At 41.6% G+C, this 21669-nt stretch overlaps 1 protein-coding gene across 1 annotated transcript in view; it reads right to left on the bottom strand.

Moving 5' to 3' along the window:
- Positions 1 to 640: 640 nt before the first annotated feature.
- The window catches only part of LOC135335843 (uncharacterized), a gene marked incomplete in the record, with an annotated part of 743773 nt that continues 722744 nt past the window's right edge, over positions 641 to 21669 (bottom strand). Inside the window, 39 exon segments of the mRNA XM_064531427.1 lie at positions 641 to 1103; positions 2056 to 2815; positions 3372 to 3517; positions 4295 to 4663; positions 5046 to 5198; positions 5432 to 5641; positions 5742 to 5903; positions 6209 to 6403; positions 6453 to 6611; positions 6666 to 6905; positions 7020 to 7163; positions 7515 to 7715; positions 7812 to 7967; positions 8271 to 8468; positions 8532 to 8669; positions 9443 to 9652; positions 9902 to 10039; positions 10294 to 10497; positions 10760 to 10903; positions 12261 to 12473; positions 13415 to 13549; positions 13631 to 13855; positions 14092 to 14322; positions 14405 to 14620; positions 14778 to 15038; positions 15115 to 15309; positions 15432 to 15623; positions 15788 to 15982; positions 16417 to 16575; positions 16841 to 17068; positions 17164 to 17286; positions 17562 to 17756; positions 17839 to 17988; positions 18244 to 18603; positions 18766 to 18957; positions 19069 to 19218; positions 19298 to 19531; positions 19656 to 19778; positions 19856 to 20039. Coding sequence (XP_064387497.1) covers positions 766 to 1103; positions 2056 to 2815; positions 3372 to 3517; positions 4295 to 4663; positions 5046 to 5198; positions 5432 to 5641; positions 5742 to 5903; positions 6209 to 6403; positions 6453 to 6611; positions 6666 to 6905; positions 7020 to 7163; positions 7515 to 7715; positions 7812 to 7967; positions 8271 to 8468; positions 8532 to 8669; positions 9443 to 9652; positions 9902 to 10039; positions 10294 to 10497; positions 10760 to 10903; positions 12261 to 12473; positions 13415 to 13549; positions 13631 to 13855; positions 14092 to 14322; positions 14405 to 14620; positions 14778 to 15038; positions 15115 to 15309; positions 15432 to 15623; positions 15788 to 15982; positions 16417 to 16575; positions 16841 to 17068; positions 17164 to 17286; positions 17562 to 17756; positions 17839 to 17988; positions 18244 to 18603; positions 18766 to 18957; positions 19069 to 19218; positions 19298 to 19531; positions 19656 to 19778; positions 19856 to 20039 — 8226 coding nt within the window.

The following is a 21669-nucleotide window of genomic DNA, read 5'->3' as shown; positions in this document are numbered from 1 at the left end:
GACCTGCGTTCCTGGCCATTAAGAGGGGTTCCACTGCATGCATGTACAAGCAATCAGTGCTTCCAGGAATTGGATACATGCAGAGTTAGTTATTCAGTTTCTAGGAAATGTATGTACACCAGCAATCTTATCAGTGATTCCAGGTAATCGGCAGGTATAATCATATGCCAGCATTGCTACAAGTGATTCCCAGAAATTGGAGCACAGTACAAGTGATCTCAGGATTTGACAACAGAGGTGCATTTTGAAAAAGTTGATGCTACTGTTTTTTATACAGATGTGCGTTTTGGTAGTGCATTTTTCAGATATCGTTTTTCGGCCAACTCTACCCATCAGATGGTCATGCACGTGATTTGGTCACATGACACATAATTTTTACCTTAATGGTACTATTATATACGGATATATATACTATAATTTTAGTGAATTTGTAATTAACGCAAAAATTATTCGTAAAATTATGAATCTCATTTTCGTTTGAGAGTATGCTAAGCAAGCTTGCCCTTTTTCATCCAATGGCGTGTCTAACGAGGCTTAATAGTACAGTAACCTTATAATGATCACAATGCAGCAACGCTTAACAAGCTTTCCAATAATTATCCTGCTGCTAATATAATTATTTACAATCACATATACACAATTATGCGTAGAATCATCATATTTATGTTTTGAGAAATGAAAATGAGAAAGAAGCACAATAATTACAGTATTAATTATCTAACCTGTGTACAGTTATTGGCAACGTAATTACATACCTCTGATTAACTAGATACAACTGTCTGCGTTAAAGTGAAAATAGTCAAAATCATGATCAAAAAGTCCGTCTACAACATACTGTGAGTATCTCCCCTCGACAACGGAGTCACTAACGCTAGCGTCATCAATATCACCAAGGCGACCACCTTGAATGTTTCCTGCATACAAACAATCTTTATTAGAGAGGTCCCAGATTTGTCGTCCGAATTCAGCAATAAATCGGCGAGTGCTCCCGGTATTCGGATGTGTAACCGTAACAACGTATAACTGGTCTACGTCAAGATAGAGTTCTTCGCCACCTGTGTACGTGTACTTGCGTATGGTCACCGGAACATTCCAGAATTGACCTGTGTATGTGCGTGAGTGAGTAAGCAGTATGATAATAGAGTCAAAGTTGCATATCTACGATTATTAGCAAGAGCATTAGTGCAACATCTGCTCCAGCTGCATGTAGTGAGTCTTGTCAGAGACAACAAGTTATAATTGTAACGACCATTACTATACTATAGTCGGAACGTTTACTGTCAATGTGTTCAGATTTCTCAAAAAAGTGGGCGCTATAGATCTGCAGATGCTTCAATTCATAATCATTAGCGGTACCTACTTCGTTATGTAAAAACAGTGATAACTGCTATGTTGTGGAACCACTGCAATATTGCACAGTGCACATGGTTACCATGCATGCAGGCTTTGATCTTTTACTCACTAATTATGCCATAGGCAAACTGGATGCTACTACATGTACTAGAGATAAGCAGACCACAGCAATTGCTAGCAAACCACAGACAGCCACAGTAAGGTAGTAGGGCAACAATCTTACCATGGGATGTATTCAAAAAATTACCCTTACAAGTACACAAACAAACACTATTTGTATATCCATGGAGTATCGCTACAATTATTACCATAATAACGAGTGTTGCAAGCGTGCGCTTGCTAATGCCTCTCGCCATGTTATGCTTTTGCTCAAAAGGTATTAGCGTTATAGTAATTTCTATAATGAATTTTACATTAAAGTGAGTCAAACTAGCCATAACAACTCGAGAAAGAAGCTTTAGTTTGCTAATCCACGAATCAAAATCCAAAAGAACGTGGCTAGAAGCCTAGAAGCTGTTAGTTTTCGTCACATTGCAACCGTTGAGCAGTTACAGCTGGAACAGACACACGGACAGACGACAGACAGACACACACACAGTCAGCTTTACCGTATCCCTCGTGCGGCTACGCCTCGAGGCATAATTAACACACATGTATAATTAAAAAGTCAAACGATAGCAAGACACATGGCCCCCCACTTACCGAGAAGCCCGTGGGACGTGGGGGTTAGCCCTACTCCCCTTGTGATGTCAAATCGCATCATACCCCCTGGGGCTTCACAGGTGACCCACATGACAAGACGATTACCGCCACAGTTTGGAACAGAAACTCTCACTCGGTTTCGAACTTTTGACACTATCACACCATCACGATCGTATCGAATTTCGCTGACCACACCCCCTCCCGATGTCATGACAACCGGCGTACAGTTACTAGCCGAGTCGATGCGCACACGCACACAATTTCCCTGCGAATCGATTGCACGTACACCGATTTGCGTGATGATATTAAGTCCAAGGCTGTCAGTGGTATCCGGGACAACGCCAGTATAGTAAGCATTGATATTGGTACACTCATCAGATACAAGGTTAAAGTACGTGTCCGGGCGGCCATGGATTTCGTAGCATAGGTGCAGGAGTGTTTTTAGTTCCAATAGCTCCGAACCATCGACTAAATTGAGAGGTACTGAGAAGAGTGGGTCGCCCACAATCGTATCGTTCCCACGGACAACAGGTGTGGGTGTGGTCGTTGGGATGGGCGTGGGTGTAGGTGTTGTGCCCACTATGACTGTGGGTGTCGGTGTTGTGCCCAGTGTGACTGTGGGGGTGGGTGTTGTGCCCAGTGTGGGCGTGGGTGTTGTGATGGTGGGTGTGGGCGGAGGAGGTGGCTCATCATCATCTGTTATAATAACAATTGCCACTGAAGGGTCAAGTGACACAGAGAGGTCACTATCCATTGGAACCTACAGAGAACAAGAGTTACGTAGTTATCATGACGATGGTGACTACCAATAAAAGCGTACCAGTACATATGTACGTAATCTTAATAGAGGTTGTAAGTGTATATTGGTCACTAAGCACATTGCAAATGCAACCATGTGTAATTACACATTTACTTCGAAAACAATTTTTATTAGCTTCCATAGGTAGCTAGGTAGCGTGTACAATAATAATGTACTAAAGATGTGGTCTGGTGATATATGGAGAGACCTTTAGGGTCTTCACCTGCTGTATTGTAAAGTAACCGCTGACCACAATAGACAGCTGGGTTCCACTGTATCGTACAATGTTTTGAGAGTATCGAACATAATTATGCAAACCTTGCCAGTCCTAATGGCTTCACAAAAACCAGATTGCAAAGATTTGTACGGTATTTGTATGAAATCACGTTCCATGCGTGTGCCATAAATTATTTGTCACACAAAAATTAGATAACATTTTGCACTGATCAATTTTGTCTCGTGTGCTTTGTAAAGGTTTTTTACTCGCAGTAATGATTATGTTGTTGAACACTCTCACCTCAACTGATAATACGAGACTGAACGTTTCCTCCGACTGCTCGATTATCTCGTCGTTTATTACCTCCACTACGAAGCACGTCTCTCGATTGTTGTTGCTCACGGTTCCAACAACACGATCAGAAAATGACATATAATCAGATTCATCTGTAGGGACAAAAATAGGTGTGGTTGTAGTAAATAGTAGTGTATACAATTTCATTTCATTATAATTATAAAGCTCTGTCTAAAATGTACAACACAGCAAGCACACTGACAAAAGTGCCATGCTCTTATAGCACTAGTACACACTCTTATAGCACTAGTACATACTCTTATAGCACTAGTACATACTCTTATAGCACTAGTACACACTCTTATAGCACTAGTACATACTCTTATAGCACTAGTACATACTCTTATAGCACTAGTACACACTCTTATAGCACTAGTACATACTCTTATAGCACTAGTACATACTCTTATAGCACTAGTACATACTCTTATAGCACTAGTACACACTCTTATAGCACTAGTACACACTCTTATAGCACTAGTACACACTCTTATAGCACTAGTACATACTCTTATAGCACTAGTACATACTCTTATAGCACTAGTACATACTCTTATAGCACTAGTACATTAATTGATGTACTTATACAGAGTATATATATAGTGACGTGCAGACACACAACTATTGGTTTATTTACTGAGTGTAATGATTATGGTCAATTGTTAAGTTCTCAGCATAATTATGCCTCTAGTCTACTTTTACTGCTTGCTGTCTAGACAGCTTTAATTTTTAATTCATGCTCATACATAATTATACTATATGTACTGCATTCATTGAATAACACTCTTCTGGTTCAGCCGAGGCTTCAGTGCTCCAGTCCTATACCTGTTACTTTAAACTGAAACACACGACTATGTACATGTGCTTACTTGCAGTTCCCGGTAAAGTTGATACCAGGAGAACAATTTCTTGTTGGGTGAATCGTTCCATTGGTGGAGGTATCGTCACGGCAACACACACTCGGACACTATCGCTTTCGTTGACAGAATAAAATACGTCACTGAATCCAATTGTCACACTTCGATCATCATCCCCTATCACCACGGTAACGTTAGCGGGTGATGTAAGAACACGAAAGTCAAGGTTCGTAGATTCGACACTTAGAATGTTTAGATTGAATTCTTCAAGTACTGGGTCCTCAAAAAGGTCATCGTCAAGGATACGAACCTGGAAACAATCTGATCGTAGTCCATTGTCGAGAACAAGGACAGCAGTAACTGGAGTGTAGTCAGTGTCATCTGTGTGTGTGTGGGCGTGTGTGTGTGTGTGTATTATAAACATTTCTCACAGAACAGGTAGACCATCGGAAAGGTAATTCTGAGAGCTATTATAGTTTTGATCGGAACACAAAATCCAGTCTCTCAAAGGTAGCTGCCAAAACGGCTGAATTTTGAAAAAACTATAATTATTATAGCCTTGCATCGTGGAGTCACAGTTGTAATTATATCATCGGAAACCAAATTCTGAGAGCTATTGAATGCATCAATGATCTAAATGATCTATCAATTGAAATCTGAACACAAATTACAGGCTCTCAAAGGTACGTAGCTACCAAAACGCTTTTCTTTTGTCGAAATCCTGCAATTGTGAATGGACATTCAGAGCCCAAGTATTGCTTACCGGCAGTGCCAGAGATGGTTTCTATGGTGACAGTGAGAGTGGTGTTGAGTGGTTCGCTGGGGGCGGGGTTAAAGACAGTCACACACACCTCCACACGTCCCGCCCCCTCCACTACTGCCACCGGGGAGAGAGTAGCAATACCAACAATCACATCTGCAAGAAACGGTGATCATTATTACAGTGTACCATATTCATTTTCAGTATCAGTGTTATTTTTGCTCTGATTTTTTGTTTTGTTTATTGAATGGATATAAGGATAGCAAATGTATATACTACTGACGGAAACGGGGACATTGGAACAGCTAATTTCAACCACTACAACACACACGCCCACACACACACACACACACACATACACACACACACACACACACACACACACTCACCAGGCACATCATTGAGTAACACGTTGACGATGCTTCGATCTCCTCTCCCAATAATGGCGGCCTGTCCCTCCAGACCAGCCAGTGTCAGTGAGAACACCTCTAAGCCTTCTCCCCTTAGATTATCCTGAAACACACTCACACGGACACACGCTTGAGTAGCCGTGGGGGCAAAGGTCACATTGATGGGCGTGGCATCAAAATCGATAGTCGCTGGAGATAATTATGTAAAATAGTATAATAATTATAATTATAGCAAAACAACAAACTATTTCTAGCATGCAACGTGCAATATGAACATATAAACACATACCGAGAGCTGGTACTGCGTCATCAGGTGGATTGACTGTTTCCATGGGAACCAGTGATATGATGACGGGAATTGCTGTATCAGCACTCTTAGTAAGACACACCTCCACTGAACGATCCAATTCAAACGCATCGTAAATCTCTTGAGCAAAATTTACTAAAGCAACTGGAGAGAAAGATAAATCATTTGTAACCTCGTTCCCTCAAGCAATCTGTGATTACCGCGGGAACTATATACTTTGCTGGTGAAAAACCTTTGCAAATGGGCCAAATCAGCAGAAAATTTGACTCATTAATTTGCTATCTAACTATTTCGTTCTGGCAAGATTTACAATTTTATTGTTGTGAATTATGGTTTTGATAATTATGCTGATGTTGATTTGCAAAACATTCCAGTAATACGGTAAATAGTGGGAAAAAACTTTAGACCCTAAAACACACTCAAGTGGAACCGATCATTAAATTTCTTACCGTCATTGTCTACAATGATGATCTCCACAGTGCCACTAGATATGACCACCCCAGGATCTGAACTGTCTAGTGTGACCGTGAAGCTCTCGTTACCCTCGGCAACAGTATCCTCCAATAGGAACACAGAAAAAGCCATCATTTGCACTCCAGCCAAAAATTCCAACGCAATTGTAGCCGGCGAAAAATCAGTGAAACCTGCAAATTAATAACATGAACGACAGCTATTGTTGATCTGATTGGTTACCTTGAGCCGTGCCTGCAGTCGTCCTGGCAACCATGGTCACGTTCCGTGCCAATCTCACGTTATCGTTTCTCACTGCCGAGAGGGAAATTGCCACACCCCCTTCCTCTACAGTGACCACACCCATTTCCTGTCCACTAACTACTAGCAACACATTTATCACTGCAAAAAAATACCGCACAATTAATTAAAATCAACTTTTTTAACGTATCTTACCATCGTTATCAGTTATCACAACAGTTGCCATGGTGAGGTTTCCTAGGAACACGATGCCCCCGTTTTCTCTACTCAGCTCGTTAGCGATACTCAAGGCAACAAAGAACGACTCGTCCCCTTCCACCAGGTTGTCGTTGGTTACAGGGATTCCAAACAACGTCCGAGTGTCGTTAGCCAATAGGAGTGCAGGGAGTGTGGTGGGTGTGGCTACCGGGAATGGTCCATAGTCTACGGTACCCCCTGTGTGTGTGTGTGTGTGTGGGGGTGTGGGTGTGTGTGCATAGGGTTATTTTGTGTGTATGTGTGTGTGGGGGTGTGTGTGTGTGGGGTCATTAGTTATGTAGGTATTCACACCTATAGCTGTCCCGTCTGAAAGTGTGAGCAGTACTAAGGTATCTTGGTTGCCAGGGGTGATGCCGGATTTGTCGATTGCTATGACAACCAGACCACGCCCCTCTTCGACAATATACTCCATACTAGACAAGCTCACAAATATATCTGTGGGAAAAGTTAGAGTGCACAGAATAGTGTAAGAATTATAATTATAGATAATCGTTAGAAAATTCTTGACTGCACTAAAAAGTATCGCATTTAATGTGTGTATGATTGCACAAGCGTACAATTGTATATAGTTATACTCTGTTGTAAGGCAGTAATGGATAATAATTATTATCACGGGAAACAGACCGAATTAACAACTGTACATGCACTGGACCATGCACTATAGGAATAGTTATAATTATGCACATACGTCTAAAAAAACTCTAATCAGACAAACCTTTGCTCACACCAGCCCCATCAACACACACCACACCCCTTTCCACACATGCCACGCCCTCTATAACGTACCCTCGTTGTCGAACACGAGCACTCTTGCAGACACTATCACGCCGGGATCACCAAGCTCCTCGTTGACTAGTACCACCTGGACCTCAAAGTTTTCAAGGCCTTCACTGATCTCATCGTCCAATAGCATTATAGTACGATTTGCCGTGGTGACACCAGGTCCAAAGGTCAGTGTGGTATTCACTGGTTCAAAGTCCAATCCACCTAATAAGAAAATAACAATAAATTAAGAACTTATATGCATGGTTGGCTGTTGCAAAAATGCAAAAAGATTATTGATAATTAAAATAATGTGCTCACTCGTTGCTCCAGTGGGCGGAACTCCATCTGAGGTTCGAAGATCAAGGGTGATGTCTCGCTGCAGCTGTATGCCTGGACCTAGTTGAACTCTGACCTCGACCGATGGGTCAGTTTCTTGAGCAGTGTAGACAGTTGAGGAGAACAGCACAATAAGATCTGTGTGCATGTGTGTGGGTGGGTGTGTGTGCATGTGTGTGGGTGTGGGTGTGGGTGAGGGAGGGGTCTATAAAAGTGGATATTGCGTATGTTGATCAAAGATTTTTCTAAGCATTCAAAACATTACAAAATCACATAATTAGATAGGCTGGCTCGATCGGCTTTTAAAAGGGCTATAATAATTGTAAAATTGATTTATGCAAGCTATCAAAACAGCTCAATTTGAAAAAATCAAAAAATCAACAGAACATTTCAATCAGAAAGCAGTCACTTTAATATCTAGCAATAAATTATAATTATCACCTTCATTGTCAACAATGAGTACTTGGAGTATCTGGGGGTCAAAGTCCACTCGGGGGCTGTCGCTCGTTAACGAGAGGGAAAACCCTTCTCTCCCCTCGAACACACTGTCGTCCCTAATACCAATTGTCACTACGGAAACATTGGGTTGTCCAGGTCCAAAGGTTAATTCAACGCTCTGAAAATCAAAGTCATCCATTTCTGTGGGAAATCAAAGTTGTAATTTAATGTTCTTGTGTTATGAATAATTATTATAATTCAAACCTGCTAGATCTCCTGTAGCGTCCACTCTGAGGACCACATCTGTTGCTAGGCGACCATTTACCAGCCCTATGGCAACGTCAACAGGTCCAGATGATTCGCTCACAGTCATCACTGACATTAGGAACCCCACGCTCACACCTACAGTGACGTTCGCAATATATAAGTGGATGCTTTTCAGAATCAAGCCTCTTTTCAAAGCTAACTTTACCGAGGCTAGGTTAGTAACGTCTAAATTCAGTAGAAGGGGGAGGGGAGATAGTTACGCATGTATGAACAATCAATAATTATAATTATGCTTAAAAATGTCTTGGGTGTGAAAACCTTTGCTGCGAATGAGCAAAATCAGCAGAACATTTTAACAACTTTATTTTTGCGAGGTGGTATAGCACAAAGTAAAATACTTGAAACCTTACACAAGGGAGGAATACAAGTACTATAGTATAGGGTTATGTTTGAGATGCCGTTAAACACTTGCAATTTAATGTTTGGTGCAAATGTTCGTTTGAACTACCAAATTTCATACTTCATATTCTAAATGTTCGTACAGCTCATAATGGTGACGTAGGACCTCCTGTATATTACCACAAAAATTTCCATCATACGAAAATAATTAACCCGATATATAATTAGTGTTATAATAATTATAATTATAACAAGGGCGTATAAAAGAAGAGAGGGCATGCAACTCCACTATCAGTACACGTAGCTAGCAGAGTTCAAACGTGGGCGGAGGAATGTGTGCATTTGCATGAAGTGCTAAAAATAGAAATTTCTATTTTTAGCATTTCATGCACAGTCATACACATTCATCCACCCACGTTTGAACTCTGCTCATAATTATAGGAGTTGCATGCCCTCTCTTCTTTTATACACCCTTGATTATAACATGTACGTACAACTACTAAACTTACTATCTGTGTCAGTCAGTACGAAGGTTGCTTGCTCTGACCCAGGAATTACCCGTACTCTCGTCTCTCCGTCTCCTGGTCGACCAATCAGAATCACCGATTCATCTTCTCCCTCGTACAGGCCATCGCTAACGGCAACCACGGGGATGAAAAGAGATGCAACTCCAGGTTCAAAGGTTATGTTAGAGACGTTGAGGTAAAAGTCTAGTCCAACTAAAAGGGGACAAAATGGAACAGCTAGATAAAACACACGCACGCACACACACACACACACGCACACACACACACACACACACGTACACACACACACGTACACACACACACACGTACACACACTATCACACGTAGTGTCTCTCAGCCCTCGAGATTTGGGACACTAATACAATGTCATAGTCAACCCTAACGGTACTTACATACTTATACTCTTTATAGCAGATAATCAACATTAATGAATTAAATTACCAGTTGCAGTGCCAAAGTTAGCCACATCTATTGCCACGGTGACAGGTATTTCATTGTTTCCAGAGCTCTCCAGTTGCACTAGTCCAGTGGCCCCTTCTCCTAGACGAGGAGAGGGTGGAACCAAGCCCACGCTAACAACTGGAGGGATGAAGTACATAATATAGTGGTAAAACAATTGTTATGCAATAGTTAGATCATGGGCATGAGTACCAAAGTGCGAGGGTTGAGTTCCCGGTAACTATAGAAAACACCAGCTCCAAAGAACTTCTGAGTAAGACAATTGTAGGCTAAATTATAGAAAACACCAGCTCCAAAAATCTTCTGAGTAATACAATTATAGGCTGAAATTATTGAAAGCAATAATTCAGAGGGCTACTGTAAATAATACTCACAATCATTATCATCCACAATCGTGATGACAGTTTCCGTGGTGATCGGAGCTACCCCCGTCTCTCCGACGGCAGGTTCAAAGGTCACAGAGAACATTTCCATGGTTTCCACAATAGAGTCATCACGGATATCCACGGTGAATTCCATAAGGGACTCGGAGGGTGCAAAGGTTAACGGGAGCTCCAGAATTGTATAATCGCCGCCACCTAACGTATAATTATGTAACCGTAAATTTCAAAGTGTATATCACATCCACCTATTAATATTATACTAGCCATTAAACAATAATTATATAACAACGAACTAATAATTATATAGAAACCTTTTTCTGGTCAATTAACAGTGTTAAAAATTAATTAGTGTTAACGTTAATCAAATTAATATGTGTGAAAGTGAAGAAATGCTATTGACACAAAGTGTATGGATAAATAATTACTGCAACAGCTGCCACAATGCAACCTGTCTAACCTGTAGTGCTGCCGTCTTGAGTCCGTACAACAATGTCGACATTACGAACGGCCACACCCTCTTTATTGAGGTTAAAGGTCAACTGCAGGTTGCCCTCGGTGACGATTGGTGATCCATCCCTCAAACTAAGAGTAAACTCCACAACTGCAAAATATATTTAACCCTTTAACCGTCGGATTCTTAATTAACAGTGAAGTGAAATGTCTGTAAATTCTCTATCGGGTTTCCAGAGCAATAAAATGCCTAGCAACCATATACCAATAGAATGCCCATACAACAAGGAATAAAATGGTGCAACATGTGTTGCCATAACAACCATGGTTATTACGCTCACCCGTTTTTATCATTTTAAATGCTCGGCCAGCGGTGAGATAAAATCCAAAAATTTTTTTTTATGGATCAGCCTATCATATGGTATAAAGGCTTGACTAAGCTTGATTTTCACATCATATGAATGTAACAGTGCTAAGATATATCAATTTGAAGTACAATACGTACATGTATTACTATATCGGTGAACGATCTATGAAATTTACAAGCTCACATAAAGACTGTTCATTACTGCTAATTCTATTTTAGCTATACTATACTCACTACTGATATTCTAGCTATACTATACTACTTGCCAGAGTCACACAGTGAGCCCTCTCCTGGTCTTTCACCGTCTTGGTCCATGTCATGCATGTCCTCAGTCCCAGACAGTTCATCAGCGTCTGGCATAAAGCTGGTAGCCTTTGGGAGGTATCCTACTATCCCCTCTCCTTCATAGGCACTGTCATCACCAGAGGAGACATCGCCATTGCTGTCCTCAAGCTGTTTAGGCACATCGGAACAAGTAAACAATCTAGCCATAGCTATAAACTTCGTGCGGTAAGATGCTAATGAAATTTTAATATAGCAACGTGGCTTGGAAAATTCTAGACTAAATTGCACGTGATTCTACAGCTCTTCCTCTATACAGGGATGTGCGTAGTTCGAGCTACTTCCTAAGTATCGCAGAATTAGAATTTCGCAAAAAAAGTCACTATTGCGGGCCACGATCGTGGCCCGTGACGGTTAAAGGGTTAAGGATGGTAAATATTTTTTGCCCCACGAAAATTACCCGCTATATACGGTATCACAAAACTACAGAATAATGTATATTTCAGAATTGGAGAATGCTAACTCATGATCAGGTTACAGGCAGCCAAAAATGTCTACCAAACACATTATATTAATAATTATCATCATAATTATTTATACTGTACATGTGTCCCTTCGGGGAATACATACAACTGCCCTCGGTAGTACAAATCCAATACACCCTTGATATCCATGGTACAACTATTACATGTCGGTGCAGTGGTTGGTACATCTAGACAAAAATAATCACCTCTTAGGCGTATATAATTACTTCATAAAAGAGGAAATGTGAATTGAGAGTGAGGATTGAAAATACCACTTAAGAAATTTCAGACACATAATTATTATAATTATAATTAAGTATAGTGTCTAAACGTACCATCGTCGTCCTCAATAGACACAATAGTACTATCAATCCCCACGACAATCACACTACTGTCACGTGATTCCAGGCCCACACGAAATGTTTCCGTGTTTTCCACAATATTATCGTCCATGAGGGGAATAAAGAATGGGACTCGAGTGTCGTTGGCTGGAAGGAGGGCTGGGAGTCGGATAATGGGGTTTGAGAATGGGCCGTAGTCAACACCACCTGTGCGTATGGAATAGAGACGTGTATACTTACATTTAGAAAATGCTTGTCACAAATGGTGCAATCTGATTGGTTACTGAGAAGTCCCTTATTTCACTTAGATACCTCAGTAGAGGTCTTCTACAGAGGTTAATTATATGTACGTACTTGCATATGGAAATTTATGTTGAAGTCATAGTAACCATGATGCCAGTGCAGCATCATTAAAAATTAATTTTTTAAAAAGTATTTGTGTTCTACAGTGCAGCTTTGCAGCTTTTATCTCACTCTTGCAGCTACCAATAGCTAGTGCTCTAGTGCAGAGCTAATTACTAAGTAGAATAGCAACTTTCTATTAGCAGTTTTTGCTATGCATGATTCTCAAGAGATGGAAACGACCTTCAATGTGAGTTTTTTTATGTAGACTTAGCCAGAGCGAAGCTTTAACGTTGCTTGAGGTTTGTAGAAACTCTTGGTTGCGGAGTCTTCTTTGTGTTAATATAGCCTAACTTGCTTAGCACTATTCTAAATCAGTTATAGGCCTCGTCCAACGGTCACTATGGGATTATGAGACCCTCAGGCCCTTAGTAGCACCCTCGCTGCGCTCGGGGGCGCTACAGCCTCGGGCCCTTGGGGTCTCATAATCCCATAAAGACCTTGGATTCAGTTATGTACGTATCAATTGTGTACACTGAAGCCTGTCTCTAACCCTCTATAATACAGCCAGAGTAATGGACCCCAAGGTCTCCATAGCATGTGTTTGGACTACTCTTGATCTGCCAAAGGAACCACTATGAACTGCACTAATAGTATGTACGTATGCCTGCTGATAATAACATTGTGTAGCATGCAAAAATGTATGTGATAGAGAAAGAAAATATCACAATAGGATAGGCAGAATAGAATAGCGTACTTAATTAATAAGTACTTGTATTACATTTAAATGGGCTAATTGACTCCACCTGTAGCCGTGATGCTGTCCAGTCGTACTGTCACCAGGAGGTCTCTTGGGGTGGGGTCTTTAACAATAACCACACCCACCACATTTTGGCTCTCTGACACTGTAACACGAGCGGATTCTATCCCCACCGTCACAGCTGTGTAGAGGGTGGTGTATGTGAGTTGAACAATTATTACTTAAACTCTTACACTATACATATTCACTTATTATTACTTACCGTCGGGAGGGATAACCAATAGTTGGCAAGTTGGAGCCTCCCCATCAAATCTGACACCGCTACCATCACCAGCATCCACACAAAACCGCACCACATTTCCTCCCCTGAGCACAAAATCTGGATTGCAGCTGTAGATGGCCACAGTTCCAACGTCGTAAGGAGCAGTCATATCATCGGTGTAGACAATCCCTCCATTGGTTATCATTGCAAGCTCAGCACAAAAAACTACAGAGGGAAATACAGATTGTTTCTTTACGTATATGTATTTACGTACATGATAAATAGAAATGCCCACGGCTGTACAGTATAACTATAAAACATGCTTACGTGTGCAGTCAAGTTTGACTTACTGGGGATATCCGTTTCTCACAAACAATTGCAAAGCATGCTATTATTAACTATATTGATTGCTGATATCATCGCTGTGATACGAGTATGCTGATGTGTGCAGTTGAACTCACCAACTGGTTCACAGCTTGGAGCCATGCCACTGAATTCTGCCCCTGAAACCACGGTGCTGTCACTCTCTGTGGTTTCTGTGCAAGTTCTCATCTGATCACCCACTCCAGCCACGAATCGGAAACCACTGTTACAAGTGTAAGTGGCCACAGTGTCCACAGAGTACAGAGCAGTCATGTCAGGAGAGTACGAGATCATTCCATTGGGTATCATCGCTAGCTCCATGCATACGGCTATGGAGAAAAAACATTCTCATGAATCGATTATTATATAATAACAAAATTGATTGCTGATTTCATCGCTGCATGAACTTACGTTCACATCTTGGTTCTGCTCCATCAAATTCTGACCTAGGATCATCACCCGACATCTGTGGTAGGCAAGTCCTCATTGAGTTGCCCACTCCTGGTACCAGTCCAAATCCATCGTCACACGTGTAAGTGGCCACTGTTCCAGCAGAGTAGTTAGCCGTCATGTCAGGAGAGTACGAGATCATCCCATTGGTTATAGCTGGGAGCTCTACACAATCCCCTGTGATGTGGGTGTGTTGTGTCTGGGTTACTATACATTCTATAGCTAAATATTGACAATATAGAAAAGAAAACCGTTCGTATACGTACGTATATGTATAATATTATGGAGGTACTAGAAGGTTTTACAAAACTAGTTGTACCGGTAGTATACTTACGTGTACAGTTGAGTTCAACTTGGGAAGATGTTCCGTTCCTCACAAAGACTCCGCCTCCTCCCTGTATTATCTCGCCACACTCGAGGAAGATCAGCTCACCGGGTAGTGGGAATGTAGTGGGTTGTCCAGGGCTAGTAGTTACTGGACTGAATCCATCAACACATTCAAACATAGCTAAAGCTCCAGCAGGAAATGGTGGGACAGGTTCAGTGTTGTAGGTCACAATTGCATTCGGTGGAACAAAGATCTGATCACATTCAGCTGAAGAAAAAATTATTGATAGTTACTGATAGCTAATACTAATATCTCCGTCTACTTAAATAATCAGTTTACTCACGGTCGCAGACTGGTGTTTGAGGTGGGTCAAACACTACATTCCCCCCTTCTGATTCTATACAAATTTTGTTATCAGGTCCATCAACAAGAGCGTAGCCAGTGTTGCAGAAGTAAGTGGCCACAGTGCCCACTGAGAAGGGATCATCGTTGTATTCAACGCGTCCATTTTCAATGACTTCCAGTTCAACGCAAAGAGCTGTGTGAGAGAAGACAAGAAAGTGATTATTTATTTAGAAAGTGTGTGAATTATATACGAACATTCACCATGAATATTTATATACTACAAATAGAATAGTAATATTGAAATAGTCCACTCACGAATCATAGAGCATACAGGTTCCATGCCAGAAAATGTTCTGTCAGATTGACAATCTCTAGTTACATCTCCACTGAGAGTAAATCCATCTTCACAAACGTAACTGGCCGTAGTTCCGACGTCGTAATCAGGAGTGTTATCAGGAAGATAAGTGATCATTCCATTGGCTATCTCTGGCAGAGGGGGGCATTGTGCTGTGGGGAGAATAAAGCTGCATAAACCAATTATAATGGATCACCGCAAAACATTGTAACACTTGAAAGGGCTTTCAGAGACTTTACGGAATATACGTATGTACTTCAAAAATTGAACAATCCTAACTAGGTAAACATTGCTATTGAAATGACTCATCACTCACCATCATCGTCTACAATGGTGACCTCACTCTGGGGCTGACTAACGGGTAATGGTTCCTCGTCAGCTGCAGCTCCAACTATTACAGCTCGAAAGACTTCATCAACTTCAACAACGTTATCGGTGATAATCCCCACGGTGAAGTCAGTGGATGTAGTAAACGCTGGGATGGTTATCTCTGCCATAGTAATGTTGTAGTCTGTGTATGCAGTGGAAAAGCATTGTAAGTGGCTAAATATTGCATGCAACAACCGTACTTGTACACAGTAGGGAGAAATCAAAATGATTTGAAAGAGAAACACAAATGCTTGCTTGCTAATCTACACACCGACTCAGTATAGCATTGAAACCTGTCTATAACGGTCACCCTTGCATGGTAGAACAGTGACGCCTGTACCAACGCTGATACAACAAACACTTAGCTCCAATCATCTGAGTCATGCACATACAACTAGTACACTGAATAATTATTATTCACTTGGGGCCATGCTGAATAATTATTGTAAGCTATAATTATGGAAACTTTGGCCTCCGAGCATAACCAGCTGGCTGTATTATATGATTACCATGTAGAGTACTTGCTTTATAGTGTGACCAAAATAGACAGACTTCACTGTGTAATAAATATCTTACCAACATCAGCCGTTGCTGGTCTTACTCCGCCAATAATGTCTTGAGTGATAACAGTGATTTGCACTGGACGAGCTGCTTGAGTGCTCACAATGTTGAGGGTAACACTACCATCGCTTTCAGAAACAGGAACTTGGTCATTGACAAAACCAACAGAAAAGTCTGGGGAGGTCAATAAAAATGAGTTGTATGAAACAGAGAAAATAAGCCAATAAATTTGTCATAGCATTAGTTAAATTGTTAAAATAATACCTCTGCTATAACTAATGACGCTAACCATACGGGGAATGAGACCATGCAATCATGCATACACCAAAATACATACATGTACACTTTTACATTATCCCATGGCTAACTCTCATGTCATTACAAACAAGGTGAGTGTCTTCACCCACACCCACACACATGCACTCATGATCACACTCACCATCATCATCTTGTATCCTGATAACAGTCACACTGGGCGTGCCGAGTTCCACTCCAGTGGGTACATTGTTAAGGCTCAGCGAGGCAATTAGTTCCTCTACCGCCTCAAGGGCAACGACATTATCATAAATGGGAAATGTGATGTCAAACGAACTGGCACCGGCTGGGAAGGTTGCAGTGACGTCAATGGATCCACCGGATGGGGCTATGAACTGGGTATCACTGAGAGCTGTGTGTGTGTGTGTGAGTGGGTGTGTGAGTGGTAATTAAATTTTGTTGCTGCACTCTATATACTCTAAAACGACAGTAGCTATGACAACGTACGTGCAGTAACGGTAAATGAGAAGTCAACAGGAGAGGGTCTTGAGGTCACCACTCGAATAGTGCCTGTAACCCCGTTCTCAACAAAGTTGTATTCAATTTCTCCGAATGACACGGTAACTGGTACTGGTGGTGGGAGGAGATACATTAATTGAAGTGCGAGCACACTAGCTCAAAATAAAGGGATTATAGCTAAGCAAAGCTATGACCATGCAAGAGGCCAATCTAGCACCATTATTATAATTTTATGGAAGTGCAACGCGTTGTAAAAATGTGGGTTTGTATATATTATTATACACCACATACAGTTGGTATAATATATAGCCCACATTTAGACCTTTGAATACTATCTGCTTTACGATAATTATGCTATGCAAGAAAATACTTTTAGTGATCTTTACCATCTGAATCCAGGATCTGGACAGTTGCCTCGGCTGGACCAGCGACTACACTAACTGTGTTGATCGAACTGATAGAATTACTGAAGGTTTCAGGGGGTGTCTCTCCTGCTACACCATCCATCGTTATGGAAACGGTTCTGGACACACTAGTTTGACCGGCTGGAATATTCAGAGAGTAGCCAGCAGAATCGTAATCTACAAATGGATTGAGAAAATTAGTTTTGGCACTGCTAGTAATCTTAAAAACATTCATAATAAGTATTGCAGACATATGTACCGATACCACCACCAGTGGCTGTTCCGTCAGTGTTGATGACATCAAATGAGACGTCTCTGACAGCCTCTCGGTTGAGCACATAGGAGAGAGTGACTGAGCCGTCAGATTCTTGAGCACTGTATGTTGTCTGACCCACACTCACACTGACCTCTGCATAAATTATACACATATAATTATTGTAGTGCTAGAACAATAAACAATGCAATTTGAGTGAACCTTACTGACAGTGTAGGCCGGATAGCACTTGCACAATGTCATAATTATAAGTACTATAATTACGATAGACATTGTGACTGCAATAATGCAATAAATCATATAAATGGACAGTGTGTAAAATTAATATCATGCACTTTAGAATCAGTACAGCTGTGTTGCCATTAGCAACTACGTACAAGCTCCACATACCATCATCATCCACCACTTGTACATCGGCTTGAGAGATAGCTCCCAGAGATACTCCACCAGCAATAGCCTCAGAGGTGAGGGAGAGAGATGCCAAATAGCTCTCCAGATCCTCCAAACCAACCTCATCGTTATTGATGTTGAACGGCACTCGGACAGTCGTCTGGCCAGCAGGGAATGTCACCTGACCAGGAAGACCAGCTGCCGACACAACCACGAAGTCTTGAGTGCTGGGACCTCCATTAATGTTGAATGTGAAGCTTTGTGCAGCTGGTATGTTGCTCACGATATCCACAAAGCCTTGAACACCCTCAACATTCTCAGCAAACGAGAATATCGCCATGCTAAACATAATCTGAATAGCTGCAAAAAATAACACAATCAATATTATAAAATTGAGTTCAAGATAAACCAAGCTAGAGATTATGTTACAGGGTGGTTTGCTTATATAGATTAATCTGTGATCATCCAATCAATTTTGACTGTGATTTTTTCCTAGCTATATACAAGATGAAAGTAACATACCATCTGAGTCTTGAATGGTAACTGTGGCATCAGGTTCACCCGCCCCCACACCAACAGTGCTAATGCTAGATATGCTGTTGACAAAGTTCTTGTCTCCTTCAAATCCTAGATTGTCCATCGTTATGGAAACACTTCTGGTCACACCAGTTTGACCGGCAGGAATGTTCAGAGAGTAGCCAGCAGAGACATAATCTACAAAGGGATCGAGAAAATTAGTTTTGGCACTGCAGAGATTGAGTAAAATAGTTTGGCACTGACCCTAATCTTAACAACGTCATCACTAAGTATTGCAGACATACGTACCGACACCACCACCGGTGGCTGTTCTGTCAGTGTTGATGACATCAAATGACACGTCTCTGACAGCCTCTCGGTTGAGCACATAGGAGAGAGTGACTGAGCCGTCAGATTCTTGAGCACTGTATGTTGTCTGACCCACACTCACATCGACAGCTGTGAGGGCATGTTGACATTCCATTAAAACAACATCATAGAGTGGCCAAAGACAATGTATATAAGTATATAGATATACCGTCATCGTCCGTGACTGACACAGTGGCTTGAGTTAGAGCTCCCAAAGAGTGTCCAGCGGCAATAGCCTCAGAGGTGAGGGAAAGAGATGCCAAATACGTCTCCAGATCCTCCAGACCAACCTCATCGTTATTGATGGTAAACGGCACTCGGACAGACGTCTGGCCGGCAGAGAGTGTGATCTGACCAGGAAGACCAGCTGCCGACACCACCACAAAGTCTTGAATGCTGGGACCTGCAATAACGATGAGTAATGAATGTGCAAGAGGAAACAAATTATATCATGAAAATGCTCATTACAATATTTGCATGTGCACTGACACTGTGCACTGACACAATAATTAGTATGAGCTACTTACCTCCGGTGACTATGAAGTCAAGGTCTTGAGCGGGAGCCACGTTTGCCACTAGTTCCACGAAGCCTTGTCTATCACTCTCACCAAATGAGAATGTGGCCCTACTGAACATGATCACAACCGGATCTGCAAGGGAAGCAAACAAAAATAACTACGTAGCGTTGTGATGTCCTGAGCGGGGCTACCACATTTAGTCTACTTACGTATCAAGACACAGCGAGGTTCCTCTCCATCGAACATCCCATCTTCCCCACAAGTCCTTGTGACGGAACCCTCCAAAGTATATCTATCCACACATTGGTAAGTGGCTACAGTGTCTATCGGTCGTGGGGAGATGGCACTACTGTAGCTAATGACTGCATTGGCCAAAGCTGGTAGATCATCACATGTGATTTCTGTGATTAAAGGAACTACAGTTATCTCTAGTTACAATAATTATTATCTCATAGAAATACTTGAATTGAAGCAGTACCAGCGTTGCTTTACCATCTACTATAGTAGCATAGCTATATTTTAGTTAGAAAATAATACCTTGTTCCTGCTGCATGATAGTGACAAACATTGGAGTGGTGGCCGTTTCTCCCAACAATATTTCAGACGGTGATACAAGAGATGTGAGGTCTAGCTGCAAGCTAGCCTGCCCCTCACTGTAGAACGCCTGAGGCACTTCCCCTCGGTACAGAATGCTCTCTTTAAAAGTGGCAATATCGTTGTCATCCACACTGTAGTCTTCGGGTAGGAATGGCGGAATATACGACTTGCTTTGTTCTCCATTATCAAAGGTTAGAATTTCCTGGGAATATAGCGGGCTTTGAAGAGACAGCGATATGATTGGTGCGTTAATGCCAGACTGGTTGAGAAAAACAGAGTAGTTTAGTACGACACTGTTGAGTTGCGTCGTGGTAGCCATGTTGACAAAGTAGGCAGTAGCATTGGTGAGGATTTCAAATTCAGTAGGCACTATACAAAAGATTACAGTTGCAAATTATTTCAATTGAAAACCTAGCTATACAGTACCTGTTGCGTTGAAACCTAGAGCCTCCTATTGTGGTCACCCATAGCTAACATTATTATAGCTATGCATAATTATTATACGAAAGCAGGCCACCCTCTATAATATATACAGCCAGGTTAATGGGCTCCAAAGACTCCAAAGCATGTGTTTGGACCTGTGTTAGTAGCTATAGGCCACCTTCTATAATACAGCCACTGTGTTGGTCTGCCCAAGGGAACCACTATAGATGGACGAGTTGGTCGGTCACCTTCTATAATAATAACGGTCGATCCCTATGCATAATTTAACGTACATGCTTCGCACAGTCCTGATCGATGGTTGCCAATAGCACCAGGTGGACACTGCACTGAGCAGTCAGAGCCATCAAGGTATGTGGAGGTGGGGCAAACTGTGTGTAGGCATAGGGATGGAGGGATACTACATAATAGCACTACCGTATTGTTTTTTCAAGAGATGAAATGTTCGAGTGTTTATCAGTTCAAAAATCTAAAATAGCAACAACCAATACTGGTACTTGTACAACATTGTACCAGAACGCAATAGTAATAATTATCGCAAAAGATTAATTTTTCTGCTGATTTTCACAGGCAAAATTAATAGTCTAGTAATATGGTATCATTATAACAGTACTGCTAGTACACCATGTAGCATTTGTACTAACGTACCAGGGGGTGGTGTGTTCTCACAGGTAGGTGTCACTCCAATAAATATCCCACCGAAACCTAGATCCACACAGGTTCTAGTCTCGTCTCCCAGCCGAAGCTCGTAACCTTGGAGACAGCTGTAGGTGGCCACAGTTCCGATATTGTATGGAGCTATTGACACCTCAGAGTAGGTAATGAAACCATTAGCCACCGCCGGGAGGTCATCACAAACAGCTAAACATAATTATGGAGAACAAATAAATAAGAGCTTGAGCCAATACAGCAGAGTTGCTATAGTTACATTCCCCTTAGGTTAGAATCGGCTCTGACTAGAGTTCTGAGGGCCCAAATTCAACGA

Source organism: Halichondria panicea, chromosome 5 (assembly GCF_963675165.1).
Source record: "Halichondria panicea chromosome 5, odHalPani1.1, whole genome shotgun sequence".
NCBI lineage: Eukaryota > Metazoa > Porifera > Demospongiae > Suberitida > Halichondriidae > Halichondria > Halichondria panicea.
Note: the sequence above shows the minus strand (reverse complement) of the source record. Positions and strands in the feature narration are given on the sequence as shown.